Source organism: Chiloscyllium punctatum, chromosome 15, assembly GCF_047496795.1.
Source record: "Chiloscyllium punctatum isolate Juve2018m chromosome 15, sChiPun1.3, whole genome shotgun sequence".
Taxonomy (NCBI): Eukaryota; Metazoa; Chordata; class Chondrichthyes; order Orectolobiformes; family Hemiscylliidae; genus Chiloscyllium; species Chiloscyllium punctatum.
In genome coordinates, this window is record NC_092753.1 from 27,028,258 (window position 1) to 27,047,816 (window position 19,559).

Consider the following 19,559-nt stretch of genomic DNA (forward strand, 5'->3'; position numbering starts at 1 on the left):
CAGCAGTGCTAACCACTGAGCCACCATGCCATTTTTAAGTTTAAGATTGAGATGTACCTGATGGGAACTGAGGATAGGTTCTCACTCTCATAAAACAATACTGTAGCCAACAAGCCAGCTTCTCCAAGTCTGAAATACATCATATTGAGTGTCAGTGGTCAAGGAAGTGCTCTCTCTGACAGGGGGTCAAGGCCAGATGGACACCACTTCAGATCAAATGGTGTCAACCATTTTGGACTGAGATCGGGAGGCAGTTATTCTTTGGAATTCTCTAGCTGAGAAGGCTGAGGAGATTCAATCAGAGTGTATGTTCAAGACAGAGACTAATGGATCTCTGACATATGTGGTGGGGTGACCAGCCATCATCGCGCTGAAAAGTGGAGCAGGTGAGTTGAGTGTGTCTGAATTTGGTGCCTTTGGGTCAGCATAGACAAGATATACTGTATCATTTCTATATGTCTGTGGAGTGGCCTACTTATATTACATATATGTATTGTTAGAGTAAGAAGACTGGCTGATCCAGAGAGTTTATGACTGTTTTTATATAATGTGATTTAATTTCAGATTATCCTAAACTTAATATTGAGTTCAGACAAGTAAGGGGTGACTTAGTGTTTTAGGGTAATTTTCGGGTTTTGCAGGTTGATAGAGGTATTCATTCTGGAGAGGAGAATTCAGAAGAAGAGGGCACCATTAGAGTCATTTCAGAGTGAAATTAGAAAACACACCTATTTCAAAAAGAAGTTGGAGGTTTTTTTAAAGTCTTGTCTACTCTAGTCAGGACGAGGAGGCAAGAAACAGATTTGAAGAAAGGTTACACTAATTTATACAGATAGTTTTTGTGTAAAACGTGTTTTGGTAGCGTGATTTGGCTCTAATGTCGCCGAAGAATTAGGGAACAGTGTTTTCTAGAATGCTTACCTCTGTCCGCAACAGTGCAATTCCACTGCTGATTGTTTCACACACTTTGTCCCGTACATGTGCCGAAGTCTCTGCACCATTCTGAGTGTGCACCAATGTCAGCTGCTGTCACAGCATGTATGAGGTACAGTACTATTGGATAAAGAGTGGGGCTGGAAAAAGCTCAGCAGGTCAAGTAGCATCAGAAGGCGAAGTGGGGGGGGGTGTCAACATTTCAGGTCAGAACCTTTCATCGGGGAGAGGGAAAGGGGAAAAGTGGGTGATATGGTGATAGATGGATGCAGGTAGGAGGTGGCTGTGATTGGTCAGTCAGAAGTGTGGAGTGGATAGGTGGGGTGGAAGGTGGACGGTAGAGTTAGGTTAAGGCGGCAGGGTGCAGAGGGAGGGCTGGCCCTGGGATGAGGTGGGCGGGTGGGTAGATTTGACAGCTGGTGAAGTCTATGTTAAGGCCATATGTTTGTAAACTCCCACTATTTATTTCATAGCCCCCTTCCCCTCCCCCAGCCCTGATGAAAGGTTCTGACCTGACATGTTGACTCCCCTTCACCTCTGATGCTGCTTGACATGCTGTGTTTTCTCCAGCTCCACTCTGCTCTCCTGCATCTGCAGTCTCACTATCACCTCCCCTCTGTATAAGTCCTGTCTAATTCCTGCAGGACTTCATTACTCTTATTCATAGCTACTGCTTTTTAAATTTGTTCTTGTACTTGCATACCACACAATCTAAACCAACCTGCAACAACCGGACAGAAGACAATCACCCACAACCACCCACTTCTGCAACCACAAATGCACCTGAAGGTGATGATGATGATGATCCTTTGTCCCTGCATTAACAATATTTTGTCAATGTAATGTGTTAAATTTACTTTTGTTTACGTAGTAAGTATGATTTAAACCTTCATTCAGGCTGTGCTATACTTTGTGTTAGGCTTTTAGGTGATTTTTGAGCGATTGTATGTGTTATTTTATGTTGGTCTGCCCCAACTCCACTTTTCCCATATGCCCCATTATTTCTATTAAGTGAGGTTACGCTAGAATGCAACTACGGGATTATAGGAGAACTACCTGTCCAGCCTGAGAAGAGGGTGTTGATTGGTTGGGTCATTGTTGGCATGGAGATGCAGCAAGGACAAATATGCATCAATCTCAGTTCTCAGAACAGGCAGGCAGACTCCAATTGGTCAAAGGGTTGCCACAGGGATTGGCAGTCTCCATTCCCACCATTTCCTAACAATGAGCAAAGTGGAACACTTTGCATAAGGTGCCATTATAATGAGGGGCTTTAATTATCCAAGTATTGACCAGGATGGTAGCAGGAAGGACAGGAACAAGATATCTTGGAGGGTGCTCAGACAAATTTTCTGCAGCAGTATGCATCCAGTGCAACACGAAAGAAGGCACTGCTAGACCTGGTTCTCAGGAATGAAGTGGGCCAAATCGATCAAGTATCAATGAGGGTGCATTTTGGGAACAACAATCGTAACGTAAGCAAGGTTAGGGCAACTATAGAAAAGCACAAGGAACAATCCAGAGTTATTTAGGGAGGGTCAACTTGACAGGCACAATTGTAATGGACACTTCCAAGAGCAGATAGTTCAGTTCAGCCAAGGCATGTTCCCACGAGGGGAAAGATTTGCTGCCATTCTTCATCTGTTGAGGGATGATGGGAATGAGAATTATTTGGGCAAATGCAGTTTCATTCAGGAAAGCCAGCATGGATTTGTAAAGGGCGAATGGTGTTGAACTAACTCACTGGAACCTTTTCATGCAAGAATAGAGAGGCTCGATGGAAGTAATGCTGTTGCTGCTGATGTATATGGATTTCCAGAGACATTTGATACAGTGCCACACATCAGACTTAGGAAGGAAGTTAAAGCTCATGGAATAAAGGAACAGGAGCAATGTGGATGCAAAATTGGCTGAATGATAGGAAACAAAGAGTGAGGGTTAATGGATAGCTTTAGAAGTTGTGTTCCCCTGGGACACTTGTTTTTCCTGATATATATATATATATATATATATAGTGGCCTAGAACTTGGCGTACCCAATTTCAAAATGTGGATGATACAAAGCTTGGAAATATTGTCAGCTGTTTGGAAGATAGTGTTGATCTTTGGAAGGATAGAGGATGCGGGAATGAGCAGCCAAGTGGAAGATGAAATTTAATGTAGAGAAGTCTGAAGTGTTTCACTTTGGCAGAAGGATAACAGAACAATCAGAGAAGATGGGAGCTGTTTTCCTCAGAGAAGAAAAGGCCAAGGGGAGATTCGACCAAGGTCTTCAAGCTCAGGAGGGGTCTGGGCAGAGTAGAGAGGGAGCAACTCCTCCTATTAGTGGAAGGATTGAGAACCCGAGAAGACAGATTTGAAAAAAAATGACAACATAAAGAGAAGCCTTTTTATGTAGTGAGAAGTTAGAATCTGGAATGTGCTGAAGATGATGGGAAGGTTAATTGAAGTTTTCAAAAGGGAATTGGATCATTATGTGAAGGGAAAAGGATTGCAGGGCAACAGGGTAAAGATGGGACTGTGAGACTAGATGAATTGCTCTAGCAAACAGTTAGTATAGACAGCAACAGGACAAACTTCTGCGTTGACCATTCATTGTCCACAGAGAAGGGGCAACATATTTTAGAAGCTCGCTCACTACTGAGGTTCAGGAAAGATATCATGAGTTTTCCATTGGGAAAGATGATCACAGTCCAGGCAGCAAAGTCGGAGTTGAAGCAATGGATTTACCATGCTGGCCAGTGAAACAGGAGGAGGTGTTTGAAGCTGCTTCTCTGATTCCTAGGGAAACTAACTTTCCATTTTAGTTTTCGGCTGAGCCAGCAATTATCATCCTTCCTGAGTTATTCTGGAAAAGGTGGTGGTGAGCTGCCTTCCTAAATCACTCTAGTCCATACAGTGCAGGTACTCTCAGCCAATACAGAGGACGTTGGAGAGTCAATCACATTGGTAGGATCTGAAGTGACAATTGGCTGGACCATAAGACCAATAGATGGAGGAGCAGAATTTTGTCATTTAGCCCATCAGGTCTGCTCCACCTTTCAATGAGACCATGGCTGATCTGATAATCTTACTCTACTTTCCCACCTATTTCCCCAGAACCCATGATTCCCTTACTGATTAAAAAGTCTGTCCTTCTCAGCCTTGAATTTACTTAACAACCCTGCTTCGACAGCACTCTGTGGTAAAGAACTCTCACAGAAGAAATTCCTCATCTATGTCTTAAATGTGTGGTCCCCTATTTTGAGATTATGCCTTCTGGTCCTAGACTCTCCTATAAGGAGAAACAATCTCCCCACACCTACACTATCAATAGAATCTCAGATGTTTCAGTAAAGTCAATGAGTATTGGCCCAACCAACTCAACCAACCGGCTTGATTAGTACCACATCCACAACTATCCACACCCTCGCGCCACTGATACTCAGTAGCAGCTATGTATATTATCTTTCTTTCTTAATTCACTTGTGGAACTTGGGCGTCGCTGACTGGCCAGCATTTATCGCCTATCCCTAGTTGCCCTTGAGGTGGTGATGGTGAGTTGTCTTCTTGAATCACTGCTGTGGGTTGACCCAAAATGCCAGCAAGGAATTCCAGGATTTTGACCCAACAACTGGGAAGGAAAATTTCCAAGTCCAGGTGGTGAGTGGCTTGGAGGGGAACTTACAGGTGGTGGTGTTCCCAAGTACCTGCTGCCGTTGTTTTTCTTGATGGAAGTGGTCGTGAGTTTGGAAGTTGCTGTGTCAGGAACTTGGGTGAATTTCTGCAGTACATCTTGTAGACAGTACACACTGCTGCTACTAAGCGCTGGTGGTGAAGAGATTATTGTGGTGTCAATCAAGCGGGTTGCTTTGTCCTGGATGGTGTCAAGCTTCTTGAGTGTTGTTGGAGCTGCACCCATCCAGGCAAGTGGGGAGTATTCCATCACACTTCCGACTTGAACCTTGCAGATGCTAGATAGACTTTGGGGTGTCAGGAGGTGAGTTACTTGCTGCAGTATCCCTAGTCTCTGACGTGCACATGCAGTCACTGTGTTTATGTGATGAGTCTTGTTGCATTTCTGGTCAATGATAACCCCAAGGATGTTGACATTGAGTGATGGTAATACCGTTGAATGTCAAGGGGGTGTTGGTTAGAGTGTCTCTTATTGGTGATGGTCTTTGTGTGGCATGAATGTTACTTGCCACTGCAAAATGCACTACAGAAATCCAGCAAAGATCCTTCAACAGTACCTTCCAAACACATTTCCATCTAGAAGGAGAAATGGAGCAGATAAATGGGAATACTGCCAGATCCAAATTCCCTTCCTAAGCCAATCACCACCCTGACTTGGAAATATATATTGCCATTCCTTCACTGTTGCTGGATCAAAATCCTGGAATTCCCTCCCTCAGGGCATGTGGATTGCTGCCCATCACCACCTTCTCAGGAGGCAGCTGGGGACAGGCAATAAATGCTGGCCAGGCAGCAAAGCCCAGTCCCACGAGTAAATTAAAAACAAAACCTCCTGTCAGACAGTCCCTCCATACCAAGTGAACCTTCTCTGGACTGCCTCCAATGCTGCTATATTTTTCCTTAGATAAAGTGTTCAAAATTATTCAAAGTATTCCATCTGTAATTTCTGGATTAGTGGTGCTGGAAAAGCATAGCAGTTCAGGCAGCATCCAAGGAGCAGTAAAATCGACGTTTCGGGCAAAAGCCCTTTATCAGGAATACAGGCAGAGTGCCTAAAGGGTGGAGAGATAAATGAGAGGAGGGTGGGGGTGGGGAGAAAGTAGCATAGAGGACAATGGGTGAGTGGGAGAGGGGATGAAGGTGATAAGTTGGGGGGGGTGGAGTGGATAGGTGGAAAAGAAGATAGGCCGGTAGGACAAGTCATGGGGACAGTGCTCAGCTGGAAGCTTGGAACTGGGGTGAGGTGGGGGAAGGGGAAATGAGGAAACTGTTGAAGTCCACATTGATGCCCTGGGGTTGAAGAGTTCCGAGGAGGAAGATGAGGCGTTCGTCCTCCAGGCGTCCGGTTGCGAGGGAGTGGCGATGAAGGAGGCCCAGGACCTCCATGTCCTTGGCAGAGTGGGAGGGGGAGTTGAAATGTTGGGCCACAGGGCGGTGTGGTTGGTTGGTGCAGGTGTCCCGGAGATGTTCCCTAAAGCGCTCTGCTAGGAGGTTTCCAGTCTCCCCAATGTAGAGGAGACCGCATCGGCAGCAATGGATACAAAATATTATATTGGTGGATGTGCAGGTAAAACTTTGAAGGATGTGGAAGGCTCCTTTAGGGCCTTGGGTGGAGGTGAGGGAGGAGATGTGGGCGCAGGTTTTGCAATTCCTGCAGTAGCAGGGGAAGGTGCCAAGACGGGAGGGCGAGTTGTATGGGGGTGTGGACCTGACTAGTGGTTTGACTAGTGCGTTGTGTAATTTTAGCAAAACCTTTCTTTGACACTCCATTCCCTTTGAAACAAGGACCAATATTCCTTTCTTTTTCTAAAGAAAGATAAAAAAGAATGATCATGGAGAAGGTAGGGCCGATCAGGGATAGTGGAGGGAACTTGTGCATAGAGTCTGAGCAGATAGGGGAAGCCCTAAATGAGTTTTTTGCTTCCGTTTTCACCAAGAAAAGGGAACTTGTTGAAAATGAAAATTTAGAGGAGCTGGGATACAGTCTTGACCAGATCAAGATTGAAGAAGCTGATGTGCTAGAAATTTTGGAAAACATTAAGATTGATAAGTCTTTAGGAAAATTGATAAGTCAATTTTCTGCCTCCTCACTGAGGCAGTCTATGTCCCTCTGCAGTGTCCTCATGTCATTCCCGCCACTTGCCTTCCCATTATTATTGTGTCATCTGCAAACCTGGCTATAATGCATTCACTTTCCTCATCCAAGTCATTAATATTTATTGTCAATAACTGTGGTCCCAGCACTGGTCGCTGGGGCACTCCATAATTACATCCTGAAAATGCCCCCGTCATGCCAACTCTCTGTCTTCTATTAGCCAATCCTGTATCCATGCTTATATGCTCCCTCCAATACTTATTCAGCAGCCTCATGCACGGTCCTTAATCAAATACCATTCTGACAATCCAAATATATTACATCCGCCACTTTGTCTATCTTAATTGTTACCTCCTCCATGAATTCTAATCAATTTGTCAGGCATGATTTAACCTCATGACTTTGCTTGATTAGATTGTATTTCTAAATGCTGAGCTATTATACACATTATAAAAGATTCTAACATTTCTCCAATTTCTCTAACTGGCCTATTCTGGGAAAGTAATCCTCCTTTCCTGGGAAGAACATTCAAGAGTGAGGAAGGATTTTAGAACAACACAATTTTATGGCTACCCTTACTGACATCAAACTCTCAAAATCACAAATCACAGAGATTTCCAACATCCGATGCCTTGATTATTATTCCAGTAATGTAACAATGGAATACAAAACCCAGAAGCTGAACCCGCTGATAGAACAATGTTCTATTCCCTGCAGTATTCCACAGGGATCAGTACTGGGAACCCTGTTGTTGAAATATACACAAAATGATTTGGAAGAGAATGTGGGTGGTCTGATGTGTAAATCTGCAGATGACACAAAAATTGGGGGAGCTGCGGAAAATGAGGTGGATTGCCAGAGGATACAGAAGGATATAGACAGGCTGAAGACAGGTGGAGAAATGGCAGATTGATATTAATCCAGACAAATGCGAGGTGATGCACTTTGGAAGATCTAATGCAGGAAGCGAGTATACAGTAAATGGCAGAACCCTTAGTTGTATCAACATAAAGAGGGATCGAGGTGTACAGGTTCACAGTTCCCTGAAAATAGCAAGGTGAGTGGGTAGTCAAGAAGGCTTATGGCATGCTTGCCTTTATTGGTCAGGGCATAGAGTATAAAAATTGCCAAGTCATGTTGCAGATGTACAGAAATTTAGTTAGGCCACATTTGGAATATTGTGAACAGTTCTGCTCATGACACAAGCAGAAGGATGTGGAGGCTCTGGAGAGGGTATAGAAACAGTTCACTCAGATTTTGCCTGATTTGGAGGCCATTAGCTATGAGGAGAGATTGGACAAACTTGGTTTGTTTTCACATAAACATGAGAGGATGAGAGGCGACCTAATAGAAAGTTACAAAATTAAGAGAGGCAGGGATAGAATGGATATTGGGATCCTTTTTGAAATGTCAGTTACTGGGGGACATAGGTTTAAGGTAAAGGGGTCGAAAACTCTGGCACTGGAAAAGCACAGTCGGTCAGGCAGCATCTGAGGAGCAGGAGAAATGACATTGTGGGGAGAAGCCCTTCATCAGGAATGTGGGGGTGGAAGTGGTGAGGGGCAAGGAGCCTGGACTTCTCCGTCGCCATCTCCGGCGACTGACTCAACACGAACATCTATTTCAAACTCCCACAGCTACCTGGACAACACCTCCTCCCACAACCTTATGTAAAAGCGCAATCCCTTACTCCCAGTTTCTCTGCCGTATCTGCTCCCAGGAGGACCAATTCCACTCCAAAACATCCCAGAGGGCCTCCTATTTTGAAGACCACAATAATCCCTCCCATGTAGCCAACATTGCCCTCCAGTGTATCTCCTCCACTTCCTGCACCTCCACCCTTGAACCCCACCCCTCCAAACGCATCAAGGACAGAACCCTCCTGGTCCTCACCTTCCACCCCACTAACCTCCTGATACAACACATAATCCTCCACTATATTCACAACGTACAGTCAGACCCCACCACTAGAGAAATATTTCCCTCCCCACCCCGATCAGCATTCCGTCAAGACCATTCCCTCCGTGAATCCCTTATTAGGTCCATGCTCCCCACCAACCCAACCTCCACTCCTGGCACCTTCTCTTGCCAACGTAAGAAGTGTAAAACCTGCTCTCACACCTACCCCCCCTCACCTCTGTCCAACGCCCCACAGGATCCTTTCACAATCAGCAGAGATTTTCCTGCACATCCACCCACCTCATCTACTGCGTCTGTTGCTCTCTATATGGCCTGCTCTACATTGGGGAGAGTTTTAGGGAACATCTCTGGGACACACGCACCAAACAACCCCACTGCCCAGTAGCTGACCACTTCAACTCTGCCCCATACTCTGCCAAGGGCATGCAAGTCCTGGGCTACCTCCATTGCCAAATCCAAGCCACCCAATGATTGGAGGAAGAACACTTCAACCTCCGCCTTGGGACCCTCCAACCACACGACATCAACATCAACTTCAGCAGTTTCCTCATCTCTCCTCTCCCCACCTCTTCCCAGATCCAACCCTCCAACTCAGCACCGCCCTCTTGACCTGTCCTACCTACTCATCTTCCTTCCTCCCTATTCGCTCCACCCTCCCCACTGATCTATCACTACCATCCCCCACCTGCATCTATTTATCAACTTCCCAACTACCTTCCCCCCACCCCCACCTTCCTATTTCTCTCTCTGCACCTCCCCATCTCCCCCCCTCCCCCCCAAAAAAAACATTCCTGATGAAGGGTTTATGCCCAAAACGTTGACTCTCCTGGTCCTCAGATGCTGCCTGACCAACTGTGCTTTTCCAGCGCCACACTTTTCACCTCTGGCTCTCCAGCATCTGCAGTCCACAAGGTAAAAGGGGGAAAGTGTGAAGGAGATGTGAGAGATAAATACTTTACACAGAGGTGGTAAGTGCCTGGAATGCACTGCCAGAGGTGGTGGTGGAAGAGGATACAACAGTAACATTTAAGATGTATGTTGACAGATATATGAATTGACAGGGCACAGAGGGATACAAACCATAAGATTTTTAGTTTAGAAAGGCATCATGTGTTTTGAGAAGATTTGTAGCTCAGGTTGAGGTTTTTGGATGTAGGTTTGCTCGCTGAGCTGCAAGGTTCATTTCAAGACATTTCATTACCCTACTAGGTAACATCTTCAGTGGGCTTCAGGCGAAGTATTCCTCGAAGCATGGCATTCCAACTGGAAGTCTGTCGACAAACACATCGAGTTAGATCCCGTCTACCACCCCCTGAGAAAAGGAACAGGAAGTGATCTCACCACAGGAAATGACCTCACCACCGGAAATGACATCACCAACCCAAAGAAACCCAAACATATAAATAGAAAGCGGGAACTTTCAGCCTGAGGCCCACTGAAGATATTACCTGGTAGGGTAACAAAATGTCTGGAAATGAACCTTGCAGCTCAGTGAGCAAACCTACATCCAAGGCATCATGTGTCGGTGCAGTCTTGGTGGGGTGAAGGGCCTATTCTTATGCCATACTGTTCCTTGTTCTTGGATCATCACAACACCAAGATCATCATAAGCTGTGATGTTACTGCTCCCAGAACCGTGTGGCAGGATCAATGCAGCTTTTGGATGGCTGGAGACTGAGGATAGCAGCGCTGAGGACAGATCATGTAACCCCTTACCTGCTGCTCCAGTCTGGCCAGAAGTTCTCTCTCCTGTTGTTCCCGGAGGATTCTTTCCTCTTCCGCCTTTCTCTGGCGCTCCAGCTCCTGCTCTCTTCGCTGTTCTTCGAGTTTGCGTGCCTCTTCCTCACGGCGAGCTGTCTCTTCAGCTTCTCTTCTCTGCAGCTCCTCCTGACGTTTCCTGCAGCGACAACCCCAGATTTACTCAGAAACTACAGTTGCCTTTTCCCAAAGTGCTGGCACTCATTCAACCGTCTACAAACCCAAAAGGAGAAAAAAAATCAGTAAAATTGCTGAATGGGGCACACTAGTCTGACTCCTCTTGTAGACCTCAAAACGGAGGATCAGTACGTTCATTACAAATGGTTACTGGTTTGTCTGTCTGGGTACTCTGCTGGTCTTAATAGGTGCCATCAATTTCTTCTTGGCATGTGGGCATCACTGGCAAGACAGGGGTTTGTAGAGCAACCTTAGTTGCCTTTGTTCGAAGTGTTTTACTCAGCCATTTCAGAGGGTAGTTAAGAGTCACACACATTGCTGTGGGCCTGCAGTTATATACAGATGGTTCTTCTATAACGCGATAGTTGCGTTCTCGTGCAACTCCCCATTATAGAAAAATCATGCTTTTGAAACAGCGCTTAAAGCGTTGGTGATATAATTGCATTACAGCCAACATACATTTTAAAGGTGCACATTGTAGAATCAGTGTCCCCAATTTGTCAACTGCGTTGCAGCGAATTCGTGTTAACGAAACGCACGTTATATCAGAATGACCTGTAGAAGGATGGCCAATATTTATCCCTAATGAACCAGATAAACATTTATGACAATGGCAGATTGTTGTTGTGGTCACAGTTACCAAGAATCCCTATTAAAAGGGTCCTGAGGGGCAACTTATTCACGCTGAGAGTGATGCATGTATGGAATGAGCTGCCAGAGGAAGTGGTACAGGTGGGTACAATTACAACATTTAAAAGACATTTGGACAGGTACATGGATAGGAAAGGTTTAGAGGGATATGGGTCAAACACAGGCAAATGGGACTGGTTCATTTCAGGAACACCTGGTCGACGTGGACGAGTCAGGTCGAAGGGTCTGTTTTCATGCTTTATGACTCTTCAACTCGAAAACAATGCTTGTGAAACTATGATTACATGTCAGAGAAATCCATCTGGCTCAATAATGTCCTTTAAGGAGGGAAAGCAGCCATCCTTACTTGGTCAGACCTACATGTAACTCCAGACTCACAACAATGTGGCTGACTCTTAACTGCCCTGTGAAGTGGCCAAGCAAGCCACTCAAATCAAAGGCAACTGGGGATGGGTGATAAATGCTGGGCCTTATCAGTGAAACCAACAGCCAATGACAAGAAAGAGTCCAAAATATTTCAAACCATTCTTATTGTTGCAATATCGGGTTACACATGAGAAGTCCCAACTTAGTATTTCTTCAAACAGGAGGTTTACTGTATCCCTACCACAGTCCCTCTCTGCCCCAACATCCCACTAATTGGCATCAAACCCAAACTAAAAGACTCCATCATATTTACTTCCTGTTGGTGTTGGGGATGAGTTTCAGAATGCAGATAGGAGCCCACTCCCAGCCTCAATCCAGCCCCGTCTTTCTGCTCTTTTGGGTGTGGCAACTAACGTCAAGTCCTCGTCCACACACTGCTGTCTCTGGTCTCTCAAACATCTGTCCTCTGCTAACCTAAAATGGCTCCATCCAAGCTCGCTGACCTAAACTGGCTCCGATTTCGCTGCTCGTTGGATGCTGCCTGAACTGCTGTGCTCTTCCAGCACCACTAATCCAGTAAACTGGCTCCTGGTCCATTTGAAAAGTTCCTGCTTTCGTATTCAAATCGCAATGTGGCCACTCCTGCCTCTGTGACCGCCCAAACCTCCATACTCCTCTGAATCTGGCCTCTTGAGCAGCCCTAATTACAATTATATTAGTGCCCATGCCTTCAGCTGCCTGTGCAGTAGAACCACCCACCTTAAACATCTCTCACCCTCCTTTAAGGCATTCCTAAAAAAAAAACACATTCTTTGGTAATCAGCTTCAGCAAAGCATTATATCTGGTTTGGCAACGTTTTGTATCATCAGAGGTGAACAATCAAATGTTGTTGGAAAGGAATGGAATGTAGTCGGGGAACATAGAACTATTGTTACTCCAATAAAGGCAAAGCACAGTGGATACTGGAAATCGGAAACAAGAACATGGAATACTGGAGAAAATCTGCAGGTCTGGCAGCATCAGTGGAGTGAGAAAGCAGAGTTAACGTTTCAAATCAGGTGTGACTCTTCCTTTGAGTCAGCTAGTTCTTTAGATAGTTCTTTTTTTACTTAGACTCTCCACAGCCTCCAAGTCTCAGTACTGAATTCATTAACTTCAGGAACTGACTGCATAATGTCTGTTGTCCAGTTTTCTTACGTTCTCTCCCCTCTCTCCCCACAGCCTTGTTTGTCTCTCCTTTGTCCTGAGTAGAAAGGACCCATTGTCACCCTTTCTGTCCCTAATTTGTATCCTTTTACACATCTCCCTTTCTCTTTCTCCATGATTAACAACTTCTCTTGTCTTCTGCACTGGGCCTCGAAATCATCTGAACTCTTGTTCCTCAAAAGTAAAAGAAAGTTGTTTTCCAATGCTTGTCAGATCTTAAGGAGGATTGTTGGACTCGAAAAGTTAACTCTTGTTTCTCCCTCCACAGATACTGCTTGACCTCCAATGTTCATAGAGTCCCAACAGTGTGGAAGCAGGCCATTCAGCCCATTGAGTCCGCACTGACCCTCAGAGTCCCACCCTATCCCTGTAACCCCCTGCATTTCCCATGGCTAATCCAGCTAGCTTGCACATCTCTGAACTCTTTGAGGCAATTTAGCATGGCCACACCACCAAACCTGCACATCTGTATTTGCTTCATGTGGAAACCACATTAAGACTGTACCGTCTGGTTCTCAATCCTTTTATGAGTGGGAACAATTTGAGCCTTTGTTTCACTATAATTATATTTATTACAATTTGTACTACATTCCACATAATAGAACCAGACAAGGCAAATCACTGAAATATAAAAAAATAACCATTTGGAGGAACATAAGAATTGAGTTTTTTGAAGAAGCAACAAAGAGGATTGATGAGGGCAGAGCGGTAGAAGTGATCTATATGGACTTCAGTAAGGCGTTCGACAAAGTTCCCCATAGGAGACTGATTAGCAAGGTTAGAACTCATAGAATACAGGGAGAAAAAGCCATTGGTTACAGAGTGGTGCTGGAAAAGCACAGCAGGTCAGGCTGCATCCGAGGAGCAGGAAAATCGACGTTTCTGATGAAGGGTTCCTGATGAAGGGCTTTTGCCCGAAACGTCGATTTTCCTGCTCCTTGGATGCTGCTTAACCTGCTGTGCTTTTCCAGGGGGCGGCATGGTGGCTCAGTGGTTGGCACAGCTGCCTCACAGCACCAGGGTCTCAGGTTTGATTCCAGCCTCGGGTGACTGACTGTGTGGAGTTTGCACATTTTCCCCGTGTCTGCGTGGGTTTCCTCTGGATGCTCCGGTTTCCTCCCACAGTCCAAAGATGTGCAGTTCAGGCGAACTGACCATGCTAAATTGTCCATAGAGTTATGTGCATTAGTCAGAGGGAAATGGGTCTGGGTGGGTTACTCTTCGGAGGATCGGTGTGGGCTGGTTGGGCCGAAGGGCCTCTTTCCACACTGTAGAGAATCTAATCTAATCATAAGAGGTACAGTTAGTAAGTTTGCAGATGACACCAAAATTGGAGGTGTAGTGGACAGAAAAGGGTTACCTCAGATTACAACAGGATATGGACCAGATAGGCCAATGGGCTGAGGAGCGGGAGATGGAGTTTAATTCAGATAAATGCGAGGTGCAGCATTTTGGGACAGCAAATCTTAGCAGCACTTAATGGTAAGGTCCGAGGGAGTGTTGCTGAACAAAGAGACCTTGGAGCACAGGTTCATAGCTCATTGAAAGTGGAGTCACAGGTAGATAGGATAGTGAAGGTGTTTGGTATGCTTTCCTTTATTGGTCAGAGTATTGAGTACAGGAGTAGGGAGGTTATGTTGCAGCTGTACAGGTCATTGGCTAGGCCACTGTTGGAATATTGCATGCAATTCTGGTCTCCTTCCTATCAGATAGATGTTGTGCAACTTGAAAGGGTTCAGAAAAGATTTACAAGGATGTTGCCAGGGTTGGAGGATTTGAGGCTGAACAGGCTGGGGCTATTTTCCCTGGATCGTCGGAGGCTGAGGGGTGACCTTATAGAGATTTACAAAATTATGAGGGGCATGGATAGGATAAATGGATAAAGTCTTTTCCCTAGGGTGGGGGGAGTCCAGAGTAGAGGGCATAGGTTTAGAATGAGAGGGGAAAGATATAAAAGAGACCTACAGGGTAACTTTTTCATGCAAAGGGTGGTACGTGTATGGACTGAACTGCCCGAGGAAATGGTGGAGGCTGGGACAATTGCAACATTTAAGAGGCATTTGGATGGGTATATGAATAGGAAGGGTTTGGAGGGATATGGGCCGGGTGCTGGCAGGTGGGACTAGATTGGGTTGGGATATCTGGTCAGCATGGACGGGTTGGACCGAAGGGTCTGTTTCCATGCTGTACATCTCGAGGAGTCTATGATCTTTGGACTGTGGGAGGAAATTGGAGCACCCGGAGGAATCCTACACAAACACGGGGAGAACGTGCAAACTCCACACAGACAGTCGCCCCGAGGCTGGAATCGAGGCTCACAGTCTTTGGCGCTGTGAGGTAGCAGTGCTAACCACTGAGCCACTGTTCTCTGTGCTTCAGTGACAGGAGCCAGTTACAAACATTCTGTAGAGTAGCCCATTACCTCTCTGCTTCCTCTTGCTCCAGCCTTTCCTTCTCCTCCAGCTCCTTCTGCAGCCGGGCATGCCTCCGCCTTTCTGCCAGCAGCCTTGCTGCCTCCTCCGGGTTTGTCGTCCCCGCTATGGTCTTTGTAGAGGACGCGTCTGAAAGGGGAAATGCCGAGAGGCGGCTCAATCAGTCGGAGGGCTGCTGCTCCTCAGCTGAACAGCCCATGGTGCTGGAGAAACCGCGCAACCAACAACGAGAACGCAATCGAGTTCAACATTGAATTCTTTGAGGAGGTGACTAAGGAGGTAGACGAGGGTAAAGCGGTAGATGTGGTCTATATGGATTTTAGTAAGGTGTTTGATAAGGTTCCCCATGGTAGGCTACTGCAAAAAATACGGAGGTATGGCATTGAGGTTGAGTTGGAGGTTTGGCTGGCTGGAAGAAGACAGAGGGTAGTAGTTGATGGTAAAGGTTCATCTTGGAGTGCAGTTACTAGCGGTGTTCCGCAAGGATCTGTTTTGGGACCATTGCTGTTTGTCATTTTTATAAATGACCTGGAGGAGGGGCTAGAAGGTTGGGTGAGCAAGTTTGCAGATGATACGAAAGTCGGTGGAGTTATTGACAGTGAGGAAGGATGTGTCAGGTTACAGCAGGATATAGAGAAGCTGCAGAGCTGGGCAGAAAGGTGGCAAATGGAGTTCAATGTAGCTAAGTGTGAGGTGATTTACTTTGGTATGAGTAACAAAAAGATGGGGTACTGGGCTAATGGTCGGATACTTGGTAGTGTGGATGAGCAGAGGAATCTTGGTGTCCATGTACACACATCTCTGAAAGTTGCCACCCAGGTAAATAGTGCGGTGAAGAAGGCATATGGCTTACTGGCTTTTATTGGTAGAGGAATTGAGTTCCGGAGTGCTGAGGTCATGTTGCAGTTGTATAAGACTCTGGTGCGGCCTCATCTGGAGTATTGTGTGCAGTTTTGGTCGCCATACTATAGGAAGGATGTGGAGGCACTGGAACGGGTGCAGAGGAGGTTTACCAGGATGTTGCCTGGTATGGTAGGAAGATCGTATGAGGAAAGGCTGAGGCACTTGGGGCTGTTTTCGTTGGAGAAAAGAAGGTTTAGGGGTGACTTGATAGAGGTGTACAAGATGATTAGGGATTTAGATAGGGTTGACCATGAGAACCTTTTTCCACGTATGGAGTCAGCTATTACGAGGGGGCATAGCTTTAAATTAAGGGGTGGTAGGTATAGGACAGATGTTAGGGGTAGATTCTTTACTCAGCGAGTCGTGAGTTCATGGAATGCCCTGCCAGTAGCAGTGGTGGACTCTCCCTCTTTATGGGTATTTAAACAGGCTTTGGATAGGCATATGGAGGATAGTGGGCTAGTGTAGGTTAGGTGGGCTTGGATCGGCGCAACATCGAGGGCCAAAGGGCCTGTACTGCTCTGTATTTTTTCTATGTTCTATCGCAGCAACAACAAAACAGGGCATTCTATCACCTTGCCTGTATCCCAGCACAGGGAACTGGAGTGAACACAATGGGTATAGATTTACTATCATAGAATCCCTACATCATGGAAGCAGGCCATTTGGCCCATCGAGTCCACACTGACTCTCCGAAGAGCATCCCACCCAGATCCACCCCATCCCTCTAACCCTGCATTTCCCATTGCTAAGCCACCTCGGCCTGCACATCCCTGGACATTATGGGCAATTTTCCACGGTGAATCCACCTAACTTGTACATCCTTGGACTGTGTGAGGAAACCGGAGCACCCGGTCGAAACCCATGAAGACTGCGTGAACTCTGCAGAGACAGCTGCCCGAGGGTGCAATCGAATCCATGTCTTTGGCACTGCAAAGCAGTAGTGCTACTCAATGTGCCACTGTGCAGCCCGAATCAAGACAATAAGGAATTTCTTCCCTCCAAGGGCAGAGATTATTTCGGAATTCTGTTTCCCAGATTGAAGATGTTCAAGATACATTTCTTCATATTTAAAACATTAAGGGTAATGGGAATGATCAGGAAAATAGCTTTGAGGCACTCAATTGGCTATGTTTTCATTTTCAACAGTGCAGCAAATCTCGTGGGCTGAATGGCCTCTTTCTCTTCACAGATCAGTCACAAACTGAGCAGAACATGAAGGTGCCACGGGATGCTGGGAATCTGAGAGGAAAACGGAAAATGCCAGATATGTACAATTGTGTCAGTAAATTGTCAATGGATAGGGTGTAAAACACAGGGAAAGGGAGAATGGAAAATTTTTAAAAAGCCTTGCGGTGGAAAAACGGATAAAATATCACAGCTCTCCTTGTTTTCTGTTCTTACCGTTGCCCTTTTCTCCCCATTGGTCAGCCTTAGGTTTGCTAGGACTTCGCCAAAGGGCAATTAAGTGTTGCATGTGGAGTCATAGGTAGGCCAGGCCAGGTAAGAATGGGCAGATTGCCTTCCATAAAGGACATTGGTGAACCAGAAGGGGTTTCTATGTCTGATGGCTTTGTATTGAAAGACAGTTTTGGCTGAGATCATGCTCTCAAATTTGGGATTGGGGCTCAGACATAGACAGAAACGGCGCCCTTACACTCTTTGCTGCTCTGATTTATTGAAACATTGGAAACACGAGCTGGAATATTTGAAGATGTGGCAATATTCAAGTAGCATAGAGGTAGCTACTTGAATAGCTAAGAGTGGTGTTGAGTAGAGTTTGTGTTGGCCCAGAGATTGCTGAGAGTCTGGAATTCACAACCTGACAGGGTGAGTTGAGTGAGAAACTCTCATAAATCTTAAGCAATATTTGAATATTCACAGTGCTGTTGCCTCCAGTGCTATGGGCCAAAAGCTAGAAAATGGGCTTTGTGTAGTCAGATCTCTGTGGATACAATGGGCCAAATGGCCTCCTTTTTTGATTTTGCCATGAAATGCCAGCATTGCTGTCTAGACCAGCATTTATTGTCCATTCCTACTTGCCCAGTGGGCAGTTAAGATTCACATCGCTGTGGATCTGGAGACATGTGTAGGCCAGGCCAGGTAAAGATGGCGGATTTCCCTCTCTAAAGGACAGTAGTGATCCAAATGGGTTTTTTACAACAATCATCACTGATAACACAGTCATTACTTGACCAGCTTTTTAATTCGACTTTTAGTGAATCAGATTTCAATCTCTGCATCTCTAAGTCAATCAATAGGCTCATCAAACCTGCTCCACTCTTAAACACAATTGTGGTCTCAACTGCACTTTCCTACCTGCTCTCTATTTCCCTTCGAGTCTGGGAGACAGCAAAAAAATCAATTGGCCTTAGCACCAGAGTGTCCACCAAAATGGAGCACAGACTTGCATTTCTCCTTGACGCAGTCTTAAATTGCTGACCCTTTGTGCTGAAGCTTTGACCCGGGTCCCCATGCTGCTGGACACCTGGATCTCCTTAAGTTGCTCATGTCAAATTTGTGTTGAATTGTACTCTCACCATGCGTGCGGAGACACTTTACTGCACTAAAGGGGCTAGATAAAAGCAAGCTGCTGTTGTAATCACCTTCAACTAGAGCTGCTTTCTTCCGATCATGCTCCTTGATTGGTGTGGTCGCTGGAGTGTCACTCTCCGCCAACTCTGGTGATTTAGCATCACTCCCTGTATTCTCCTCTGATTTCTGCCGTGCCAGATCGCCCTTGTCTTTGGTCTTTTTTTTACTTTCTGCAATGTTATGAGAAGATGGTCGTCTTCTCATGGGCGAAGATTTGCTGCTAGAAGTTGGAGATGGTGGAAACTCTTTGCTGGAGCTGGGAGAGCGTGTTCGTATCTTTGAGTTGGCCCTGCAGAACAGTAGGTGAATATCCCACACATTATTGAATCTTCACACAAACCTCATGCATTTTGTACTGGTATGCTCAGTCCAATAATTACTTTATCAAGAAACTAAAAAGAAACTTAGTCCACATTTTTCAGATTTGGATGTCGATACTAATAGCTGTTTTGTCCTGCCGAGCTCGGGTGTGGCTGAAAAAAAAAGACACATTTTGTCCAATTTTTCATCTTCCCCTCATCAGGACATTTCACAAGAATACAGAAGTAAAGAGAAAACAATATTTACATTGCATGAAAGGATGGCATTGATTGGTTGGCAAGTGGATTCTGATTGGTAAATACATTGTCATCGAGAAGACACCAGTTTTTGACGACTGGCAGTTAACTGTCAAACTTTGAGAAAATTGTAAACTCAGCAGATTGACTCTGATTGGTCAAGGCATTGCTCCGAGAAATGAAGTTCAGAATGATTGCAATTTATTAGGTTATGCTGAATGAGGCAGAATGCTTGTTCCTTCTGTTTGGAAAGAATAGAGGCTTGTGCATTAATATGTCTACCATCCCCTA

At 45.6% G+C, this 19,559-nt stretch overlaps 1 protein-coding gene across 1 annotated transcript in view; it reads right to left on the reverse strand.

Moving 5' to 3' along the window:
• The window catches only part of map7d2b (MAP7 domain containing 2b), a 108,082-nt gene that overhangs the window by 30,617 nt on the left and 57,906 nt on the right, over window positions 1-19,559 (reverse strand). Inside the window, 3 exon segments of the mRNA XM_072584827.1 lie at window positions 10,339-10,519; window positions 15,204-15,342; window positions 18,723-19,000. Of these exon segments, the coding sequence (XP_072440928.1) occupies window positions 10,339-10,519; window positions 15,204-15,342; window positions 18,723-19,000 (598 nt within the window).